At 41.1% G+C, this 17736-nt stretch overlaps 1 protein-coding gene and 1 long non-coding RNA gene across 3 annotated transcripts in view; one reads left to right on the top strand and one right to left on the bottom strand.

Annotated features, from left to right (window-relative positions):
- The first annotated feature begins 1643 nt into the window (after nt 1-1643).
- LOC123789089 (uncharacterized) lies at nt 1644-16349 on the top strand. The gene is made up of 3 exons (XR_006778663.2): nt 1644-2573; nt 7084-7147; nt 10208-16349. It is a non-coding gene; the product is annotated as an uncharacterized LOC123789089 (long non-coding RNA).
- The window catches only part of KBTBD2 (kelch repeat and BTB domain containing 2), an 18793-nt gene continuing 12142 nt past the window's right edge, over nt 11086-17736 (bottom strand). For both annotated transcript variants that reach the window (XM_087860918.1, XM_045792898.2), the window contains exons 3-4: nt 16181-16346; nt 11086-13817 (exon numbers count right to left, since the gene is read on the bottom strand). In XM_087860918.1, coding sequence (XP_087717044.1) covers nt 12282-13817; nt 16181-16346 — 1702 coding nt within the window. In that variant the 3' untranslated portion in view covers nt 11086-12281. The remainder of the gene's footprint in view (nt 13818-16180; nt 16347-17736) is intronic.

The raw sequence follows: 17736 nt of genomic DNA, 5'->3' as shown, positions 1-17736 counted from the left end.
AGAAGTTGCCATCATCTGAAGGCTTGCCTAGGGCTGGAGAATCCATTTCCAAGATGGTTCATTCACGCGTCTGGCAAGTTAGTGCCAGAACTGTCACTTCCTTGCCACACGGACCTCTCCCTACAGTTACTTTTGTGTCCTCCTGGCGTGGACTGGCTTCCTCTTGAGCAAGTGATCCCTGAGAGAGCAATGCCTTTTGTGACCTACTCTTGGGGGTAATACACTCACTTCCACCACAGTCTACTCATTAGAAGTCACCGAGTCCAACCCACATTCCAAGAAAGAATTAAGCTCCAACTTTGTTTTTTAAGTACCAACTCTTGAAGGGAGAGTATCAAAGAATTTGTGGACATATCTTAGGATCATCACAGCATCCAGTGATGGTTCTTGCCTGATTCAGTTCTTACTCTGACAGCTGCAAAATATTGGTTTTCCAACTACCCTGTATTATTTTTGAAGCAAACCCCAGCATTATATTTAACCTGTAAATATTTAAGATGTATCTCTAAAAGATAAATGTTTTCATAAGCTGATAACAGTGTTACCAAGTAACAAATCGGTATTTAAATTTCCATTTCCATCCATTCTCAATGCCATATTTTTTGGGGGAATACAATTCACATGCCATAAAATTCACCCATTTAAAGTGTACAATTCGGTGGCTTATAGTATTTTCACAAAGTTGTACGGTCATCATCAGTATCTTAATTCCATCACCCCAAGTAGAAACCCTGTATCCATTAGCAGTCACTTCCCATCTCCCACTCAGCCCCTGGCAACCGCTAAGATACAGTCTGTGGATTCACCTATTATGGACATCTTGTAGAAGTGGGATAATACCGTATGGCCTTTTCTGTCTGACTTCCTTCACTTAGCATAAAGTTTTTAAAATCGATCCATGTTATAGCATGAATAAATACTTCATTTTTTTTTTTTTTTTAAGTAGATCCCACACCCAGTGTGGAGCCCAGTGCAGGGCTTGAACTCACGACCCTGAGATCAAGACCTGAACTGAAATCAAGAGTCGGATGCTTAACCAACTGAGCCACCCAGGCGCCCCTACTTCATTCTTTTTTATTGCTGAATTCCAGCGTATGGATATACCACATTTTATTTACCCACTTTTTGGCTATTATAAATAATGTTGCTGTGACCATTGTGTACAAGTTTTTGTGTGAAGCCATATTTATTTTTGTGTTTGAATCAGGACCAAAGTAAAATCTACACAGTGCTATTGGTGGATAAATCTTTTAAGTCTCTATTATAGGTTCCTCCTTCCACAACTTTATATATTTTTTCAATTTTGAGTCATTTGTCCTGCAGTTTTCCAAAATCTGGGTTTTGTTGATTACATCCTCTTGGCATAATTTTACATGTTCTGCTAACACCTGTAGTTTCATAAATTGGTACTTGTGTGTAGAAACTTGATCAGATTCAGTCTTGATGGAAAAGAAACAAGGTGCTTTATAGGTAAGGCTGTTATCCTACTAACCTAATTGTCTCTCTTTTTTTGATATTAGCAGCCATTGGTAATCATTGCCCAGGTCCATTTTAGCAGAAGAAGTGATAGTCTCTTGCTGTCATTTCTTCCTTATCTATTAGCTGGAATATGATACAAAGAAAAAATTTGCCCTCAATTCTTTTTTTTTTTTTTTTAAGATTTTATTTATTTATTTGACATAGAGACAGCCAGCGAGAGAGGGAACACAAGCAGGGAGAGTGGGAGAGGAAGAAGCAGGCTCCCAGCGGAGGAGCCCGATGTGGGACTCGATCCCGGAACGCCGGGATCACGCCCTGAGCTGAAGGCAGATGCCTAACGACTGCGCTACCCAGGCGCCCCAAGCCCTCAATTCTTTTATTACTGCATGATTCAGTTTGTATATAAAAGGAAGGATAAAATGCTTCAATCTTTCCCTTTGTTTTATCCTCTAATAATGATCAACTATTTGTGGGTTTTGAAAATGATTTTGTGGGTGAAACATATTTAATATATTCCACTGGAGTGGGGTTTTTTTGTTTGTTTTGTCTTTTACATATAGTTCTATTTTTTAAAAATAAGTTGCCACATTTTGGCAAGAACACATGAATAGACTCTTTGACATTCATTATATTAGTTGATTAATGATATTTCTTTTGATATAAAGTCATTTAGGATTTAATAATTCAAACATGGGTAAACTTTTTCCAAATAAAAATAAGACAAAATGTTTGAAAATTTTCATGCTAATGTTTTGATTTCTGAAGAAGATAGAGAGGTTAAATATTTAGTAGACCATTTAGTAGGAAAAAAAGCATTGACATATGGGGTATCAGTAGATTAAAATTGGTCCCTTTATGTACCATTAAACGGCTGGCATCCTCACGGGATTTTTTTTTTTTTTTTTTTTTTTTAAGATTTTGAGAGAGTTGGGCGAGGGGCAGAAGAAGAGAGAGAAGCAGGCTCCCCGCTGACAGTGAGCCCCATGCAGGACTCTGGGATTGTGACCTGAGCCGAAGGCAGCCACTTCGCTGACTGAACCACCCAGCGTCCCAGAGGAATATTTTCAACACAGAAGATAACATGACAACATGCGGTTGGTATTGGAAAAATGTCTACTTTCAAATACGTATGTTAAGGTTTGAATTTTACTCCCGCCAACCCCAAAACAATGCTACTGGTACAATGATAAAAGGCCGAGAAAATTAACCACAACAAGTGAAGGGGAAATGTGTTATGATTCAGGAGCTTTAAATTTCAAAAAATTTTTAATGTGTTTATTTTCCTCTTATTGGAGTTAATTGTTCTTACTGTTGCTCACGTTGGCCCGTGGTTCTTTTTTTTTTTTTTTTTTTTTTTTTAATTTAAGAGATTCTGTGGGCCCCATCTCTCCCTACAGGCCAGACTGGGGACTGATCCCAGGGAGCCCAGATGCTGACTCACCCCGGCTCGGGTAGGCACTGTGTGTTCCCCGCACCTTCCCTCCGGCTCTGCCCTTCTGGCCTGTGGGATGAGGCCTGCCCTCACCCATCCGGTCCTGTTCCTGTGGCCGGCAGTTCCCCAGCACTATGCCATTGAGGGGGAGGTTTGCATGGTGATTGCTGTCAGACCCCCAAATGCTCCTGCTGTCCTGATGGGCCCTCGGGCCTTGCCAGCAATCCTGAATCCTAGGTTTTTCCCATCCTATGGAGCCCTGGTCCGGCCTGGCCAGTGGTTCCTGTTAACTACTTGGTTCCCAGGTCTTTTGACATGACTGCAACATCTTTGATAGCTTCCTCGATAGCTGGTGTTGTGTTTCTAGCCTCCTTTGTACATTTTTTTGCCCCATGTCTACATCTAGAATCAGCCTTTTCTCCAAGAATCTTTGGTTCCATTTAGTAGGAAATATGACCTCAAAACTGCAGTCCGGGGGTGAATCGGATGCTCACTGCCATGAGTGGTAGTTGTTTTCAGGCCTCTTCAGCAGAAAGGAGGAAAATTTGTTTTGTTTAAGATGTTTTGTGAGTACATACAGATACTTGCACTGCAAACAAGGATTTTACTTTCCCTCTCTTGTACACCTGCATTTCCTTTCTCCCATGTAGAGTCCCCATTCTAAAGAGATTCTAGTAATAATAAATTAGATTATTACTCATTTACTTTAACACATGGTACGTACACAGCAGTCTCAGGATACTAACGTTACCACTGATAATGTGACGACAGGTAAAGATTTTTATTTATTTTTAATGTAGGCTCCACACCCAGCATGGAGTCCGACGTGGGCCTTGAACTCAACAACCCTGAGATCAAGACCTGAGCTTAGATCAAGGGTCAGACGCTTAACCAGCTGAGCCACCCAGGTGCCCCAAGGATTTTTTCCTTGGCGTTTGTTCCACGAGGGATGCATAAATTACTGTTTCAGGAGTCACTGTGTGGTTGTGCTGCCCACTTGGTACTAATTTAGATTCACTAGCTTCATCCCCACGTTTTTAAAGTTAATTTTGTCTTATAATTATGTAACATATGTACCTAGTTCTAAAGTCAAATTTACCAAACTAGATATAGTCAAAGAAGACTTTTAATTTTTGTCCCTCGTCGTGTTCCTTCCTTTCCCCTGTAGTTAACCATTTAAAAATGTTTATAATTTGGGGCGCCTGGGTGGTGCAGTCGTTAAGCGTCTGCCTTCGGCTCAGGGCGTGATCCCAGCGTTCTGGGATCGAGCCCCACATCAGGCTCCTCCGCTATGAGCCTGCTTCTTCCTCTCCCACTCCCCCTGCTTGTGTTCCCTCTCTCGTTGGCTGTCTCTGTCTCTGTCGAATAAATAAAATCTTTAAAAAAAAATGTTTATAATTTATCTTTGTGCTTTAAACACATAAGCAAATACAGAAAGAATAGGATATATTTTGACACACTTTCTCCGTTTTGCTTTTTAATCTGCAGATCTGTATGGATTTGATATTCTTTAACCAACCCTCTTCTGATAGACATTTGAGTTGTACCTGGTCTTTTTCTGTTGCAAATAATGTTGTGAGGGATAATAGCCTTGTGCATATTTACATTTAAAAAAATTTTTTGCCCGTTTGTTTTTGGGAGAGATCACTAGATACGGGATTGCTAGTCAAAAGGATTAGTAGTGTTACCAGTATTGCCAAATCCCCAACAACCACAATGGTAATTTGCAGGACCATTAGCAATGTATGAGTGTGTGTGTTTCTCCACCAACAGTGTGTCAGACTTTTGGATTTTTGCCAATTTGATGTGAGCATTAGTATCTCAGTGTTGGTTTTTTCTTTCTGTGTGTCTCACTTAACATGAATGAGGTGAGCATGTTTTCATATCGTTAGCCATTTCTTTTCCTGTTCATTCTTATCTCACAAGATCAATTTTCTGTTGAGTCCTTGAGTCCTTAAAAAAAAATTTTTTTTTAAGATTTTTAAAGATTTTATTTATTTATTTGTCAGAGAGAGGGAGCACACAAGCAGGGGGAGCAGCAGAGGCAGAGGGAGAAGCAGGCTCTCCTCCAAGCAAAGAGCCCCATGTGGGGCTCAATCCCAGGACGGCGGGATCATGACCTGAGCCAGAGACAGACCCTTAACTGACTGAGCCACCCAGGCGCCCCCCACAATTTTAATTTTTTTAAAAAATATATTTAGAGAGAGAAGCATGCATGAGTGGGGGGAGGGGCTGAGGGAGAGAATCTTCAAGCACACGCCTGCTGAGTGTGAGCCCTACATAGGAGTCAGTCTCATAACCCATGAGATCACAACCTGAGCTTAGACCAAGAGTTGAATGCCCGACCAACTGAGCCACCCAGGCGTCCGTCTTTTTATTTCTAAAAGCTCTTTAAAGAGGGACACCTGGGTGGCTCAGTCAGTTAAGCATCTGCCTTTGGCTCAGGTCATGATCCCAGGGTCCTGGGATCTAGTCCTGCATCAGACTCCCTGCTCATCAGGGAGCCTGCTTCTCCCTCTCCCTCTGTTTGTCCCTTCCCTCTGCTCATGTGTGCACACTCTCTCTCTCAAATAAATAAAATCTTAAAAATAAATACGTAAATAAAAGCTCTTTAAAGATATTAGAAATAACTAACAATTTGAAATATTCTTGTGTACCAGCAGGTGTCACAATATCACATAGAAGAAATACCACATAGAGGAACTTACCTGTGTTCTAGTAATTCTATGAATATTCCCATATATAAAAATATAAAGGAACACATTGTTCAAGCACCATTTGTTGAAAAGACTATCTTTCCCTATTGAATTATCTTGGCACTTTGTTCAAAAAATTGACGAGAGAATGGATCACCTGGGTGGCTCAGTTGGTTAAGCATCTGCCTTCGGCTCGGGTCAAGATCCCAGGGTCCGCGCCTCTTGCTCCCAGCTCAGCAGGAAGCCTGCTTCTCCCTCTCTCTCCGCCTGCTGCTCTGCCTACTTGTGTGCGTGTTCTCTGTCAAGTCAGTAAAACCTTTAAAAAAAAAAAAATGACCATAGGGGGCACCTGGGTGGCTCAGTCGACGAAGCATCTGCCTTTGGCTCAGGTCATGATCTCAGGGTCCTGGGATCAAGCTCTGAATCAGGCTTCCTGCTCAACGGGGTGTCTGCTTCTCCCTCTTCCAATGACCCCCCCCCACTCGTGTTCTCTCAGTCTTAACAAATAAAATCTTAAAAAAATAATTGGCCATAAACACATGAAAAATATATTTCTGGGTCCTGTTATATCTATGTCCTCATGCGGTACCACACTGTGTTTATTATAGTAAAATTTTGAATTATTTTTTTTAAGATTTTATTTTTAACTAATCTCTACATCCAATGTGGGGCTTGAACCTACAGTTCTGAGATCAGTATTCACAGACCCTGTCAACCAAGCCAGCCAGGCACACCTGAAATTTTTTGTGTAAGTGTTCTAACTTCGTTCTTTTTGTAAAAATGGTTTAGGCTATTATTACTCCCTTTGCTTTTCTGGAAAAATTTAAAAATCGGCTCTTCAGTTTCTGTGAGAGAATAAAGTCTACTGGCATTTTGATAGGGGTTGCATTGAATCTGTAGCTCAATACAGAGAGAACTGTCATCTTAACAATATTGATTCTTTCAGTCCATGAGCACGCTCTCTCTCCAGTTCTTTAGGTCTTCAATCTCAGCAATGTGTAGGTATCAGTTTATGTCTTACATATCTTTTGTTCAGTTTATTCCCAAGTTTGTTATGTCATTGTTAATGAATTTTTATGGTCGATAGTACATAAAATACAGCTGATTTTTGTTTTTATATATTGATCTTGTATCCTTGCTTAAGGATACTTGCTAGGCTATTCTAAGTCTAAGCTGTATGCCTTTTCCATTTCTTGCCTTATCACCTTGGCTAGTACAATCCATACAAAAGTGATGAAAGCAGGCATCCTTGTCCCTGATCTTAGGGGGAAAGTTTTCGGTCTTTCACCATTAAGTATATTAGCTCTGCGCTTTTCATAGATGTTCTTTATCAGATTAAGCAAATTTCCTTCTCTGATTTGCTGAGTTTTTGTCATAAATGGATATTGGATTTTGTCAAATAGCTTTTGTGTCTCCTGAGATGATCATATGATTCTTCTTTATTCTGCTAATATGGTTGTATTATGTGATTTTCAGATGTTAAACCGAACTCTCATTCCTGGGATAAAAACCTACATGGTCAAATCCTTTTTATATGTTGGTAAGTTTTTTTCTTTTTAAAATGCCAGCTCATTTGATGTTTATTTGATAAATCCTTTCTCCATAGTGTCAGAGATACTCCACTACTATAAGTACTGCTATTCCAAAATAGTGGCCTGAATTCAGATTCCCTTTGTGCCCATCCACTCTTTTGTATAGATTTTATTTTGTGTCTGCCGTGTGCCAGGCATTGTTAGATATTGAGGATACAGAAATAAAGAAGGTAGATGCACACCCTTGCCCTCCCAGCAGTGGTGAAGACAAAACAAGTAACTATAGGATAGTTTGGGGGACTGTTAGACAATATCGGGTACACATTGTGATTTAAATAAAGGAAACCCAAGGTAGAATTCTTTAAGCCACCTAAAGGAAATTACTTGACATGTAAATTGAATATAGCCAGGGTTACCGTAGCATTTACCATCCAAATGGGGAACATTTTTAAAAGTCAAAGGGAAAACAAGTATAAAATAGGATGTATGGTTACCTTAGATCTAACCGAAGGGGAAGAGTGTTTGAGGCAGATAAAAACAATATGTGAAACAGGACTAGGTCTATTAAAATAACTAAGTCTCCATTTAGTGAGTTCGTAAACTGTAAGGAAGAAGAGGCGGCCAGAAAAGTAAGGAGAAATCAGATTCTAAAGGCTTTGTAAATCATAGAGGAACTTGGACTCCATTCCAAGGACAATAAAAGTTCCAAGCAAAGACATGACATAATTGTTGAAAAAGATTGATTGCAGTGTGGTAAAAGTGTGAGCAAAAAAGGGCATCAGCAGAGATCATTTAAGGGGGAAATGGAGAGTTGGGTGTGGGTTTTTGGAGTCATGGGATGTTCTCTGATTGTGTGACTACATGATGATTATGAATGTAAAGACCATTGAATTGTTTGGTGTGTGGATTACAGCTCAATAAGGCTGTTTTGGGGGGGGGTTGTTTTTTTAAGGAGATTTAGGAAATTAAGTTCTCCAGGTAAGATAGGGGCTTTGGATTAATGTGTTAGAAATGAGTTCAAGAGATAGTTAAGAGAAACTGTAAGGCCTTGTGACTCACAGGATATGGAGGTGAGGGAGAGGGAAAAGTCAAATTAACTTCCAAGATTCTGGCTTAAGCTGCAGGATGGATGACGGTGGTGTTTACGGGCAGAACCTGAACCAGGCACATGTATGAGATGGGGGTGGGGAAGATCTTAAGACGTGCTGAATTTGAGAAAACGTTGAGACATTAAATTGGATTATCTGTTTTGGACTGTGTCCCCTCCCCCCACTCCCCAAATTCATTTGCTGAAACTCTCTCATCTCAGTGTGATGGTACTGGGAAGTAATTAGGTCATGAGGATGTAGCCCTCATGACCTCATTAGTATCCTTCTAAGAGGAGCCCAGAGAGCTTGCTCAGTCTTTTTCTGCTGCGTAAGGATACAAGCAGTCGTCAGCCTAGATAGCCCCGAAGAGGGCCTCACCAGAACTTGACCATGCTGGCACCCCGATCTGACTTCCAGTCTCCAGAAGTGTGAGAAACAAACTTCTGTTCTTTATAAGCTACCTAAGTCCATGGCACTTTGTTTTAGCCACCCAAGATAAGACAATATCCAAGTCTGGCTCTCAGGTGAAGGTCTAGGCCAAAGGAAATCAACTTAAGTCGTTGAAGTAAACAGCACTGTGTAAGGTATGTGAATATAAGATCAAGATTTAAGAGATGCTTAGAGGTGAAATCAGCATCTAAGGAAAGGCCCCGGAGATAGGAAGAAAAACCAGGGGAGCGTAATGTCACAAGCCCAGTGTAGAGTCTTTCAGATGAAGTATTCAGCCGTGTAAAGTACTGTTACATGTCAAACAAGACAAGCAAAGTGGACTCTGGACTTAAAAATATTTCAGTGGAGTGGTAACAGCAGAAACCAACCTCACATGGGTTCATTGGTAAATGGTGAGATGCGGTTTCTCAAGACAGCTCAGGCAAGGAATTAGCTTTTGAAGGGGCAAAGAAGGAAGGGGGTTGGGAGAAAAAGATTGTCTAAAAAAAGATTTGGTCATGTTTAAAGAAAGGAAAGGACCCACTTAGAGAAGTTGAAGATAGTGACGGAACGCGAAGGCTGTGTAAAATCAGGGAGAACAGCTTTAAGTTCAAGGTTCGGGTAGAGTCTGGGAGTCTGTATTTCCGTGCCTGAGGGATGCTGGTGCAGAGCCAGTTCGGGAGCCGGGGTAATCCCAGAGCAGACTTCGTAAGCAGCTTGGAAAGGGTGCGGTCTTTAATACAGATCCCGGATTCTTTTATTTTCTCTCTGAACAGGAGGAAGAACTTGTAGTGGGGGCAGGTACAGACAGATTTGGTGATGCAGTTCAGGAAGTTTCCCCTGTCACTTTTTCCTGTGAAATAATCTGCTAATAGAGTTGGGGAAGGTGAAGATTTCTAAGACTGGAGGTTTCAAATTGCCTTGAAAAGTGAAGGGTAGTAGCTTGCTCCTGTAAGGACGTAGCTGGGGACGGGGACCACAGATTCTATAGTGACGCCAGCCTGTGCCTTCACGGGGTTTTCTGTCGCAGTGCTCAGCACCCAACACGATCAAAGCAGATCAAGCTGAACGCCTCTAGATTCGGGGTTTGCCACACAGTTATAAAATTATGACAGTAGGGGCGCCTGGGTGGCACAGCGGTTAAGCGTCTGCCTTCGGCTCAGGGCGTCATCCCGGTGTTATGGGATCGAGCCCCACATCGGGCTCCTCCGCTATGAGCCTGCTTCTTCCTCTCCCACTCCCCCTGCTTGTGTTCCCTCTCTCGCTGGCTGCCTCTATCTCTGTCAAATAAATAAATAAAATCTTTTAAAAAAATAAAAATTATGACAGTAAAACAAAGGAGTCTAGGATCTTGCCAGGAGAGTGGCAGAAATATTAAGAGGGAGATCTAAGCTGGATGGAGAGCTAAGTGAAGAAAAAAGATGACTACTAGTGGAACTCCTAATGAGGATAAAGAATTTGGTGTATTGCGTTTGACAATTTCAAACTCAAGGCCTTCATACAGACCAGCTTTTATTCAACATTTTTATCACCAACTATGCTACACCATAGGGGAATGCGGCTGTAAGAAAATCCCCACCCTCAGAAACAGCGATCATTTTGGAGAAGAGCGCGCCAGTGAGAACACTCAGCAGGACTGGAACGAGCAACAGATTGAGGTAAAAGGTACTAAGATGTGTGAGAAGGGACTCTTCACAGGGTAGGAGGTGATTATCAGGGAAGCATTCATGTAAAAACTCCCCCAAGAAGATCTTAGATACAGAGAGACAGCGACAGGCAGAACAGGGACAGCAAGGCCACGGTGAGTAGAGCAGTAGCACTGGCAAAGGGGCAAAGGCAGCAAGTACAGCAAAAGCCTGATTAGGAGTTAGAGTTTATGGGAAGATAATGTAAGATAAGGCTGTAAAAGTAATTTAAAGTCAAATTACGGAGAGCCTTACCTGTGCTCAAGAATTTGGGACTTTACGGGCAGTGAGAGGCAGCTGGAGCTTGTGAACATGACTAAGATGTGCTCTAGAAGACTGGCAATCCAGAAGGAAATCCGCAACGAAATCCTTACTAAGGCCCAATCCCAGGGCTCTCAACGGGACTGCACAGGACTCACCGGTAGTGCTTTGACAGACACTGGATGGGTCCACCCGCTGGAAACTGCCGCTCATTTTGTCTGGGATGAGGCTCAGGCATTTACAACTATGCCAGAGGATCCGAATCCGGGGCTGGGGTTGAAAGGCATGGTCTGTTCTGTGTAGTTTATGTTGATACAGTAAGGTGCAAATCAGACAGTAACAAGGGAAAGCCAGATCTATCTCTATCCATAGAGGATATGTCAAATTCGGGGGGAAAAAAAACACCTGTAACAAGCTAAAGTGACCCAGTAAAATTTAAAAAGCACACCATCACACCATTCCCACACAGAAGAAAAACAGATATTGAATATATACAATTTATTTAATAAATTAATGTCATTCAAAATACAGTGCCAGAACATTATGCAGTCGAACATGCTAGTAATGTTTGTCATGAAGCACCTGTGCTCATGTTAGATTGGCGGCACCCCGCTACTGCTAGTGGTTCCTGGGATTAATGCCAGAGCAGCACTAGTTATCTGCTCGTCTGCACGGCTAGTGCAGAGGATTCCTGAACAGTTCACCTTTCTAATCCTACCCCCCCACACGCACACAACAGGTTAAAAAACAAAACAAAACAAAACACACCCTGACAGCTAATGGATATCTATACACAATCACTCTACAGTAATGCTTGTTATTAAATTAAGATGTAATGACCTGGTTAACCCACTCTAAATCTTTAAGATGGAGAAATACAACAGCAGCAGGTAGTTATATGCATGAGCCAATGTTAATGTAATACAGAAAGTGGAGGCATTTACTGATTAAAGCTCCACACAGACCCGCACAACAAGGGACTAGCAATTCTTATTGCAAGCCCAGCAACTGAAGTCCACACCTGGTAAATGACCAGCTGATTGGAAGACCTGTATTCTAGATAGACAAGTATAAGTTAGTGAAGAGAGAATACATGCACCTAATAGTATAGTTAGACTGATCCTGCAGTCATAGCTTTCCCTGTGCAATACCATAAAATGGAAGATCTTCCTCAACTATAGTATAGGATTTCGACAACATTTCTATACCAACATGGACACTAGTGTTAAGTGCAGCTGAATTAATTACACCGAAAAAAAAAACTGTATTCCAGGACTTCGGAACAGAAGCACAGGAATGAAATACATATACTAAAATAACCTCGGCACAATTTGCGATATACCACACTAGGAACAGGAAACTACTTTAATAAGTGAACTTTTTGATCTGTACATAACACAGGGCTAACAATGTTATTAGATAATCCAGATTCTTATGCTCTCATGATACACGTAGAAGTTTCTCAATTATTGGATAATCTATTTCATATTATGGAAGCGTATCTTTCTGTAAGACTCACTGATATATATTATACTGATGCAAATATTTAGGGCATAAAAATAAAATTTATCAAAGATAGATTTTTATGTACTCCTATTTAGTCCTTTCATAGCCTCTCTCGTTTAGCAAAGAAAATGACAAAGCACATACATCAGGCGTGCACTCCCTAACCTCGCCAGCTATACAGGTGGTAGTGCAACCATTTCCCCATCCAGTTCAAACTCCTCAGTCCCATCCGGTGAGAAAAGGTAAGTTGGTGGTTTCCACGGAGATTCTTCAAGGCAGGATGGATAGAGTTTCCCCACAGTGCACCGAAAATCTCTCCCTAGGTCCCACAGTACTCGTTCAGATATATGCTGCCGCAGAGACCAGCGGTCAAGTTCCAGATCATACTGGTAGGTGACATATTTAGCTCTCTCGTTTAAGTGGGTTTCTCGCATAAACACACACAGAGAATTTGAGATCACAACCGCTCTAACACAGGGGTCTGAGTACCTCTTAGCAGGGATGTTGGCTGCCATTTTCCACTCATTTTTATTCACATCATAAATCTCCACAGTTACTGAAGACCCATCTACAGTGCCAGAGGGGAGTCTGATGCCAGAATTGGTAGCAATGTGCAACCCTCCAATATAGAAAATTTTATCACCAAAAGCCGCAGCCGAAGCAAAAGACCTGCTAGTCTGCCTCATGGCCATTTCTACCCATGAATCAGACCTGGGAAAGTAACAGTACATGAGGTTCAGTGTCATCACGTAAATGCAGTCATGAACCACCACCGCCGCACTCCACTGCCAAGCACACGGCAAAGGGCTTACCATCGTCCACTCATCCTTCTCAGTATCGTATCTTTCCACCGTCCTCCGATTAAGTTCTCCACCTACACTGTCTCCTCCAATTGCATAGATATAGCCTTCACAGCAAACCAGAGATGGCTTTATGCGGACAAAAAGCATCGGGGTCTTTGGAAACCAGGTATTTTGCTGTGCATCAAACCAGTAAAAGCAATTCACAGTTCTGAAGGCAGTCTGAAGTTTGCTTGTTTTACTGTGATTTGTTTTTGTGTTTTTCAGAGGAACCTGACCCCCTGCTATATAGATGTCATTATCAGGAGTTACAACGGTCCCAACCTTATGCAGATCGGCTGGTGGGCTGCACAGCTTGTAAACTTTTTCTGCTTGGGGGCTGTAACAGACAGAAGAGTAAAGACTACAAGGATTTTCTGAAGATGCTTCAATGAAAATCATCATCTCCTCTTTAGTCATTCCAAGTCTTGGTTTGAAAAACTTGGGCATAGACTTATAGAGACCTTGAACCACTACAGACTTGTCATTGGGCGGCAAGCCTTGAAACCAAGCTCTCTGTGTTACTTCGGAAAGTGCATCAATTCTGATTTGGCTGAGAACTGAAGACAAATACTGGGATCGTGATTCTGTGTTGTACTCTAGCCACAGCATAGCAGCTTCGCGAACCGTCTCCTCCTTTTCCACATTTAAATTGTCACTACTGAGGATGTCTATGAGCAGGTCATGTGACAGCTGCATGAAAGCTTCCTGGTGGTACACAGCGGTGAACTTGTGCTCTACCATTCTTTTAGCACTTTGTTTTAATTCCTCACAACTGAACAGATCAGCAAAACTCAACAATCGCACGCAATTCTCTGCATTTATTTTTTTAATTAAGTATTCTCGACAACGTTGTAATACATCTTCTACCTAAAATGGAAAGGATGACAAAGACAAATTTTACTTTTATGTAAAACACAAGGTATTATTAATCAGATCCCTATACTATAGTTTCTATTTTTAGATATGTATGCTTGGGCAAAGAGATAATGCCTCCTAGCGATAAAATTAGAAGACCATGCATAGTTTTACATTTCTGCTACTAGCCCAGTGGCCTACTTAAGTGCCCCATTTAGGAGCTAACAGTGCAACATTACATAGGCTCTTAAAAATAAATGGTCTTAAAGTATGGAAATTTATGCATAACTGAAAAAAACAAAATGGAAACAATGTAGATCACAGTACATAAATGGTTATCATTTATCATAAATTTAACATAAATGATCACTAAGTTGAGCTGGAATCTGGCTTTCTCAACATGGACAAGACAGTACTATAAAACAAGAAAACCATGCACAGTGACTAAGTCCTTATTTGCCTTTCTTATCTAGAGAGAGTATGTAACCAAAGGAATAAATACATTTATATGCAGTTATAAATTACCTACATTTAAATGACCCACCTTAGCTATTCTGTTTCCTAGATTTATTTTTTCTTAAGTAGGAAAAGTACATCTCGGCTGAATCAGAAGTGCAACCTACTCTACTTACTTACTCAGCACCACAGCAAGCTAACGAGAAGAAGTTCACAGCGAGAAGTCAGAGTGCTTAGGCTGGATGGTCAGTACTTAGTATTAGGAAGCTTTACTCCTTTAAGCCTCAGCTTTCTCTCGTATATAATGGGGAGGGCCTGACCTACGATTATAGTAAGGATTAGATGATAACTATGTAGAATACTATCGGGCATAGGAAAACTCTACCGTTTTCTGTAGTCAGTAGGGAAAATCATACTGGTAGTCACAAAATGCCCCATCCCTGTCAGGACAGCCCAGTCCAAGGGAGTTCTGTCTTGCATTTGGTAAGCATATGCACACAGAGTTCATTAACACGGTAAGAAAACAGTTATTAGGAACAGTGTCACTATTTACAGTAATAAAGTACTCTGGAATCCAAATTTCTTAAAATTCCTCAATTTTTTTTTTAGCAATTCTAAAAAATACCTGCTTTGAGTTTCTGGCTCTAAGAAAGATCCTGAAAACTTAAACCACAGAAAGACTGCACACTGTAGGCATTTCCTCCTTCCAGGTCTGGATTTAGGTTATGAATGCCTTCAATTCCAAAGCACCCGGAAGCTACTATGGCCCTCAATGTCCCCAGAGTTGTAGGTACAGTAGGACAGACACTGTATAATTTTACAGGGAAAAAAAGTACACAATAAAAGGAAGAAAGCTATAGAAAGCATGGACTGAGTTTTGGTTCCCAGAATGTCACCCAGGAGCTGGCGTCCAGTGTCATTCATACTCAATACAGCACACATTTATGAAGGACCTACTAGGTATCAAGACCTGTTCTCCCCAAATACAACCTTTAGTCTCAAGGTTCTCCCCTCAGAGAAACTTTGTTTCTGAAATACAAATTATTTCAAAACAAGAGAGAGGAATGAGGAAAATATTTTTTATATTCCTCTTAATTTATTTTTAAATGTTGAGGGGAAAATAGAGTAAGTTTATCTGTAAATGGATCAATGATCACTTTTTTAGTTTAAATAGTTCTCCTTAATAACTCCATATGGTCACATGGCTAATATAAATATTAAAGTTTGATCATTTCCATAAGAATCTTCAAATTTTCTGTGAAAAGTAGTACCATCAAAAATTAATACATCTCAGGCTTTAGCTGGGGACGCCTGGGTGGCTCAGTCATTAAGCGTCTGCCTTTGGCTCAGGTCATGATCCCAGGGTCCTGGGATCAAGCCCCGCATCGGGCTCCCTGCTCAGTGGGGAGTCTGCTTCTCCCTCTCTCACTCCCCCTGCTTGTGTTCCCTCTCTCGCTGTGTCTCTGTCAAATAAATAAAATCTTAAAAAAAGAAAAAAAAAATTGAAGCGATTAATTTAATAAACACTTTCTTCTTTTACTTGAAAACCAAATTCTCAGGTATATTAGAATATGAAACCAGTATGAAATTTTCACCTACCTTTTAATCAAGTTCCCATCATAAGAAGTTTACTGGCTGGTCAAATCCAATTGTTTTTCCCTTATACGTTATTTTTTAATTTATTTATTTAAGAAATCTTTACACCAACACGGGGCCCAAACCCAGGACCCTGACATCAAGAGCTGCCTGTGCTTCCAACTGAGCCAGCCAGGCACCCTCCCTTGCACATTTTAAAAGGAGAAAACTTACCTTCTAAAATCTGCAGTAAAAAATTACATAGCTGTAAGACAACACAGATGAAAGAATGTCTCCTAAAAAATAAACCACAGTTCATGTACATAACAGGAAAACCTGCTTACCTGCAGGAAGCAAGCAGTTTCATACAGCTGTTCCACAGTGCTGTCATTTACTGCCAAGTTACCTGTGTATGCGTAAGCGATGATTATCTGTAAGGTGGCTGCATCCACATTCCTCAGGTGCACGTGTGTCTGTTTGCTCTCGCTGAGTCCACTCATGAACATGGCCCTACCGGAGAGAGCGAAAACGACGCTTATGGGTTTAGCGTAAAACCAACGTAGACATAAGAAGGAAAACTAGACAACACGGATGTTTACTTAGAGGATTTGCTGAAAAACATGTTATAGGCAAAGCTTTCTAAGGGAGACAACAAAAAAACATAATTCAATGCCAAAGATATACCAAACTATTCCATTATGCCATTCTGAGTGAAAACATCAAAATTAATTTACTCTCTCTATTCCTACGATGGAATACTGTTCAGCAATAAAAAGGAACTAAGTATCGATGCATCCAACACAGATGAGCCTCCAAAACATGCTCTGTGAAAGGAGCCAGACACAAAAGACCACGGACTGTAGGAGTCCATCTACATGAAATGTCCGCCCAAAAAACAAATACAGAGACAGAAGAGAGATGAGAAGCTACCCAGGACTGTTAGGTAAGAACGGTGAGTGACTGTGAAAGGGCACAAAGGTAAGTGAAATGTTTCAAATTAGATGGCAGAGATGGTTTTATGCATCTCTATAAATACACTAAAATTCATTTAATTATACACCTAACATGGGTGGATTTTGTGGATATGTGAATTGTAAGTCAATAAAGCTGTTAAAAATGTCATTCACACAAATGATTTCCTAAAACTATACAGGGCAGTTTCCTAAAAGTCTATTATCTACAGGAGACCACACCAACAAGGCAGTTGGTGGGCAGAGAACACAAAGGAGAACACCCACATACAGGTGAGAGCTGAACAAAACAACGCAAAGAACATTACCGCATGCATACAAGAGCAAACCCGCACGCGACCGCAAGTGGGCATCACAACAGCACCAGCTCAGGCCCCTCAAAGACAAGATGAGGAAAGCCATCAACACGGCTAAACTAGTGAATCGGCAGAACATGACCGTTTTTTCCAGGGGCAGAAGGGCTCATGCAGGACACTGGAAAGCAAACTGGAAAGATGAGTGGCAGTCAGATCACAGAGGACTTTTAAAGGGAGACACAGGAGTCTGAGCTTTTTCTTACGGTGGAGAACACTGAAGGGTTTCGTGCCTGGATTTATAATGTATTCGAGGACGACTACCCTACTGACAGACCTCAAGGGCCAAAGGCTGGAGACAGGAAAACGGGCTAGGAGCCTAGTGCAATAATCCAGCAAGAGTAAGAAGAACTTGACCCAGGGGGCAGAAACGGATACAAAAGCCATCACAATGAATCAAGATCTGGTGGATTTTCTGACATACGAAATGGCAGATAGGGAAATAAAGCTACCTGTTTATTTTCAAGTTAAGTGCCTGAAAAAATACTGCTAGTCATTGAGAGAAAAACTGTAAGGTCAAGGAATTGCAAGGTCAAGTTAATCCTGGGAAAAGGGGGAGTTAAATTTTGGATATAT

This window comes from Ursus americanus, chromosome 3 (genome assembly GCF_024610735.1).
Source record: "Ursus americanus isolate L20-20 chromosome 3, mUrsAme1.1.p, whole genome shotgun sequence".
Taxonomy (NCBI): Eukaryota; Metazoa; Chordata; class Mammalia; order Carnivora; family Ursidae; genus Ursus; species Ursus americanus.
Note: the sequence above shows the minus strand (reverse complement) of the source record. Positions and strands in the feature narration are given on the sequence as shown.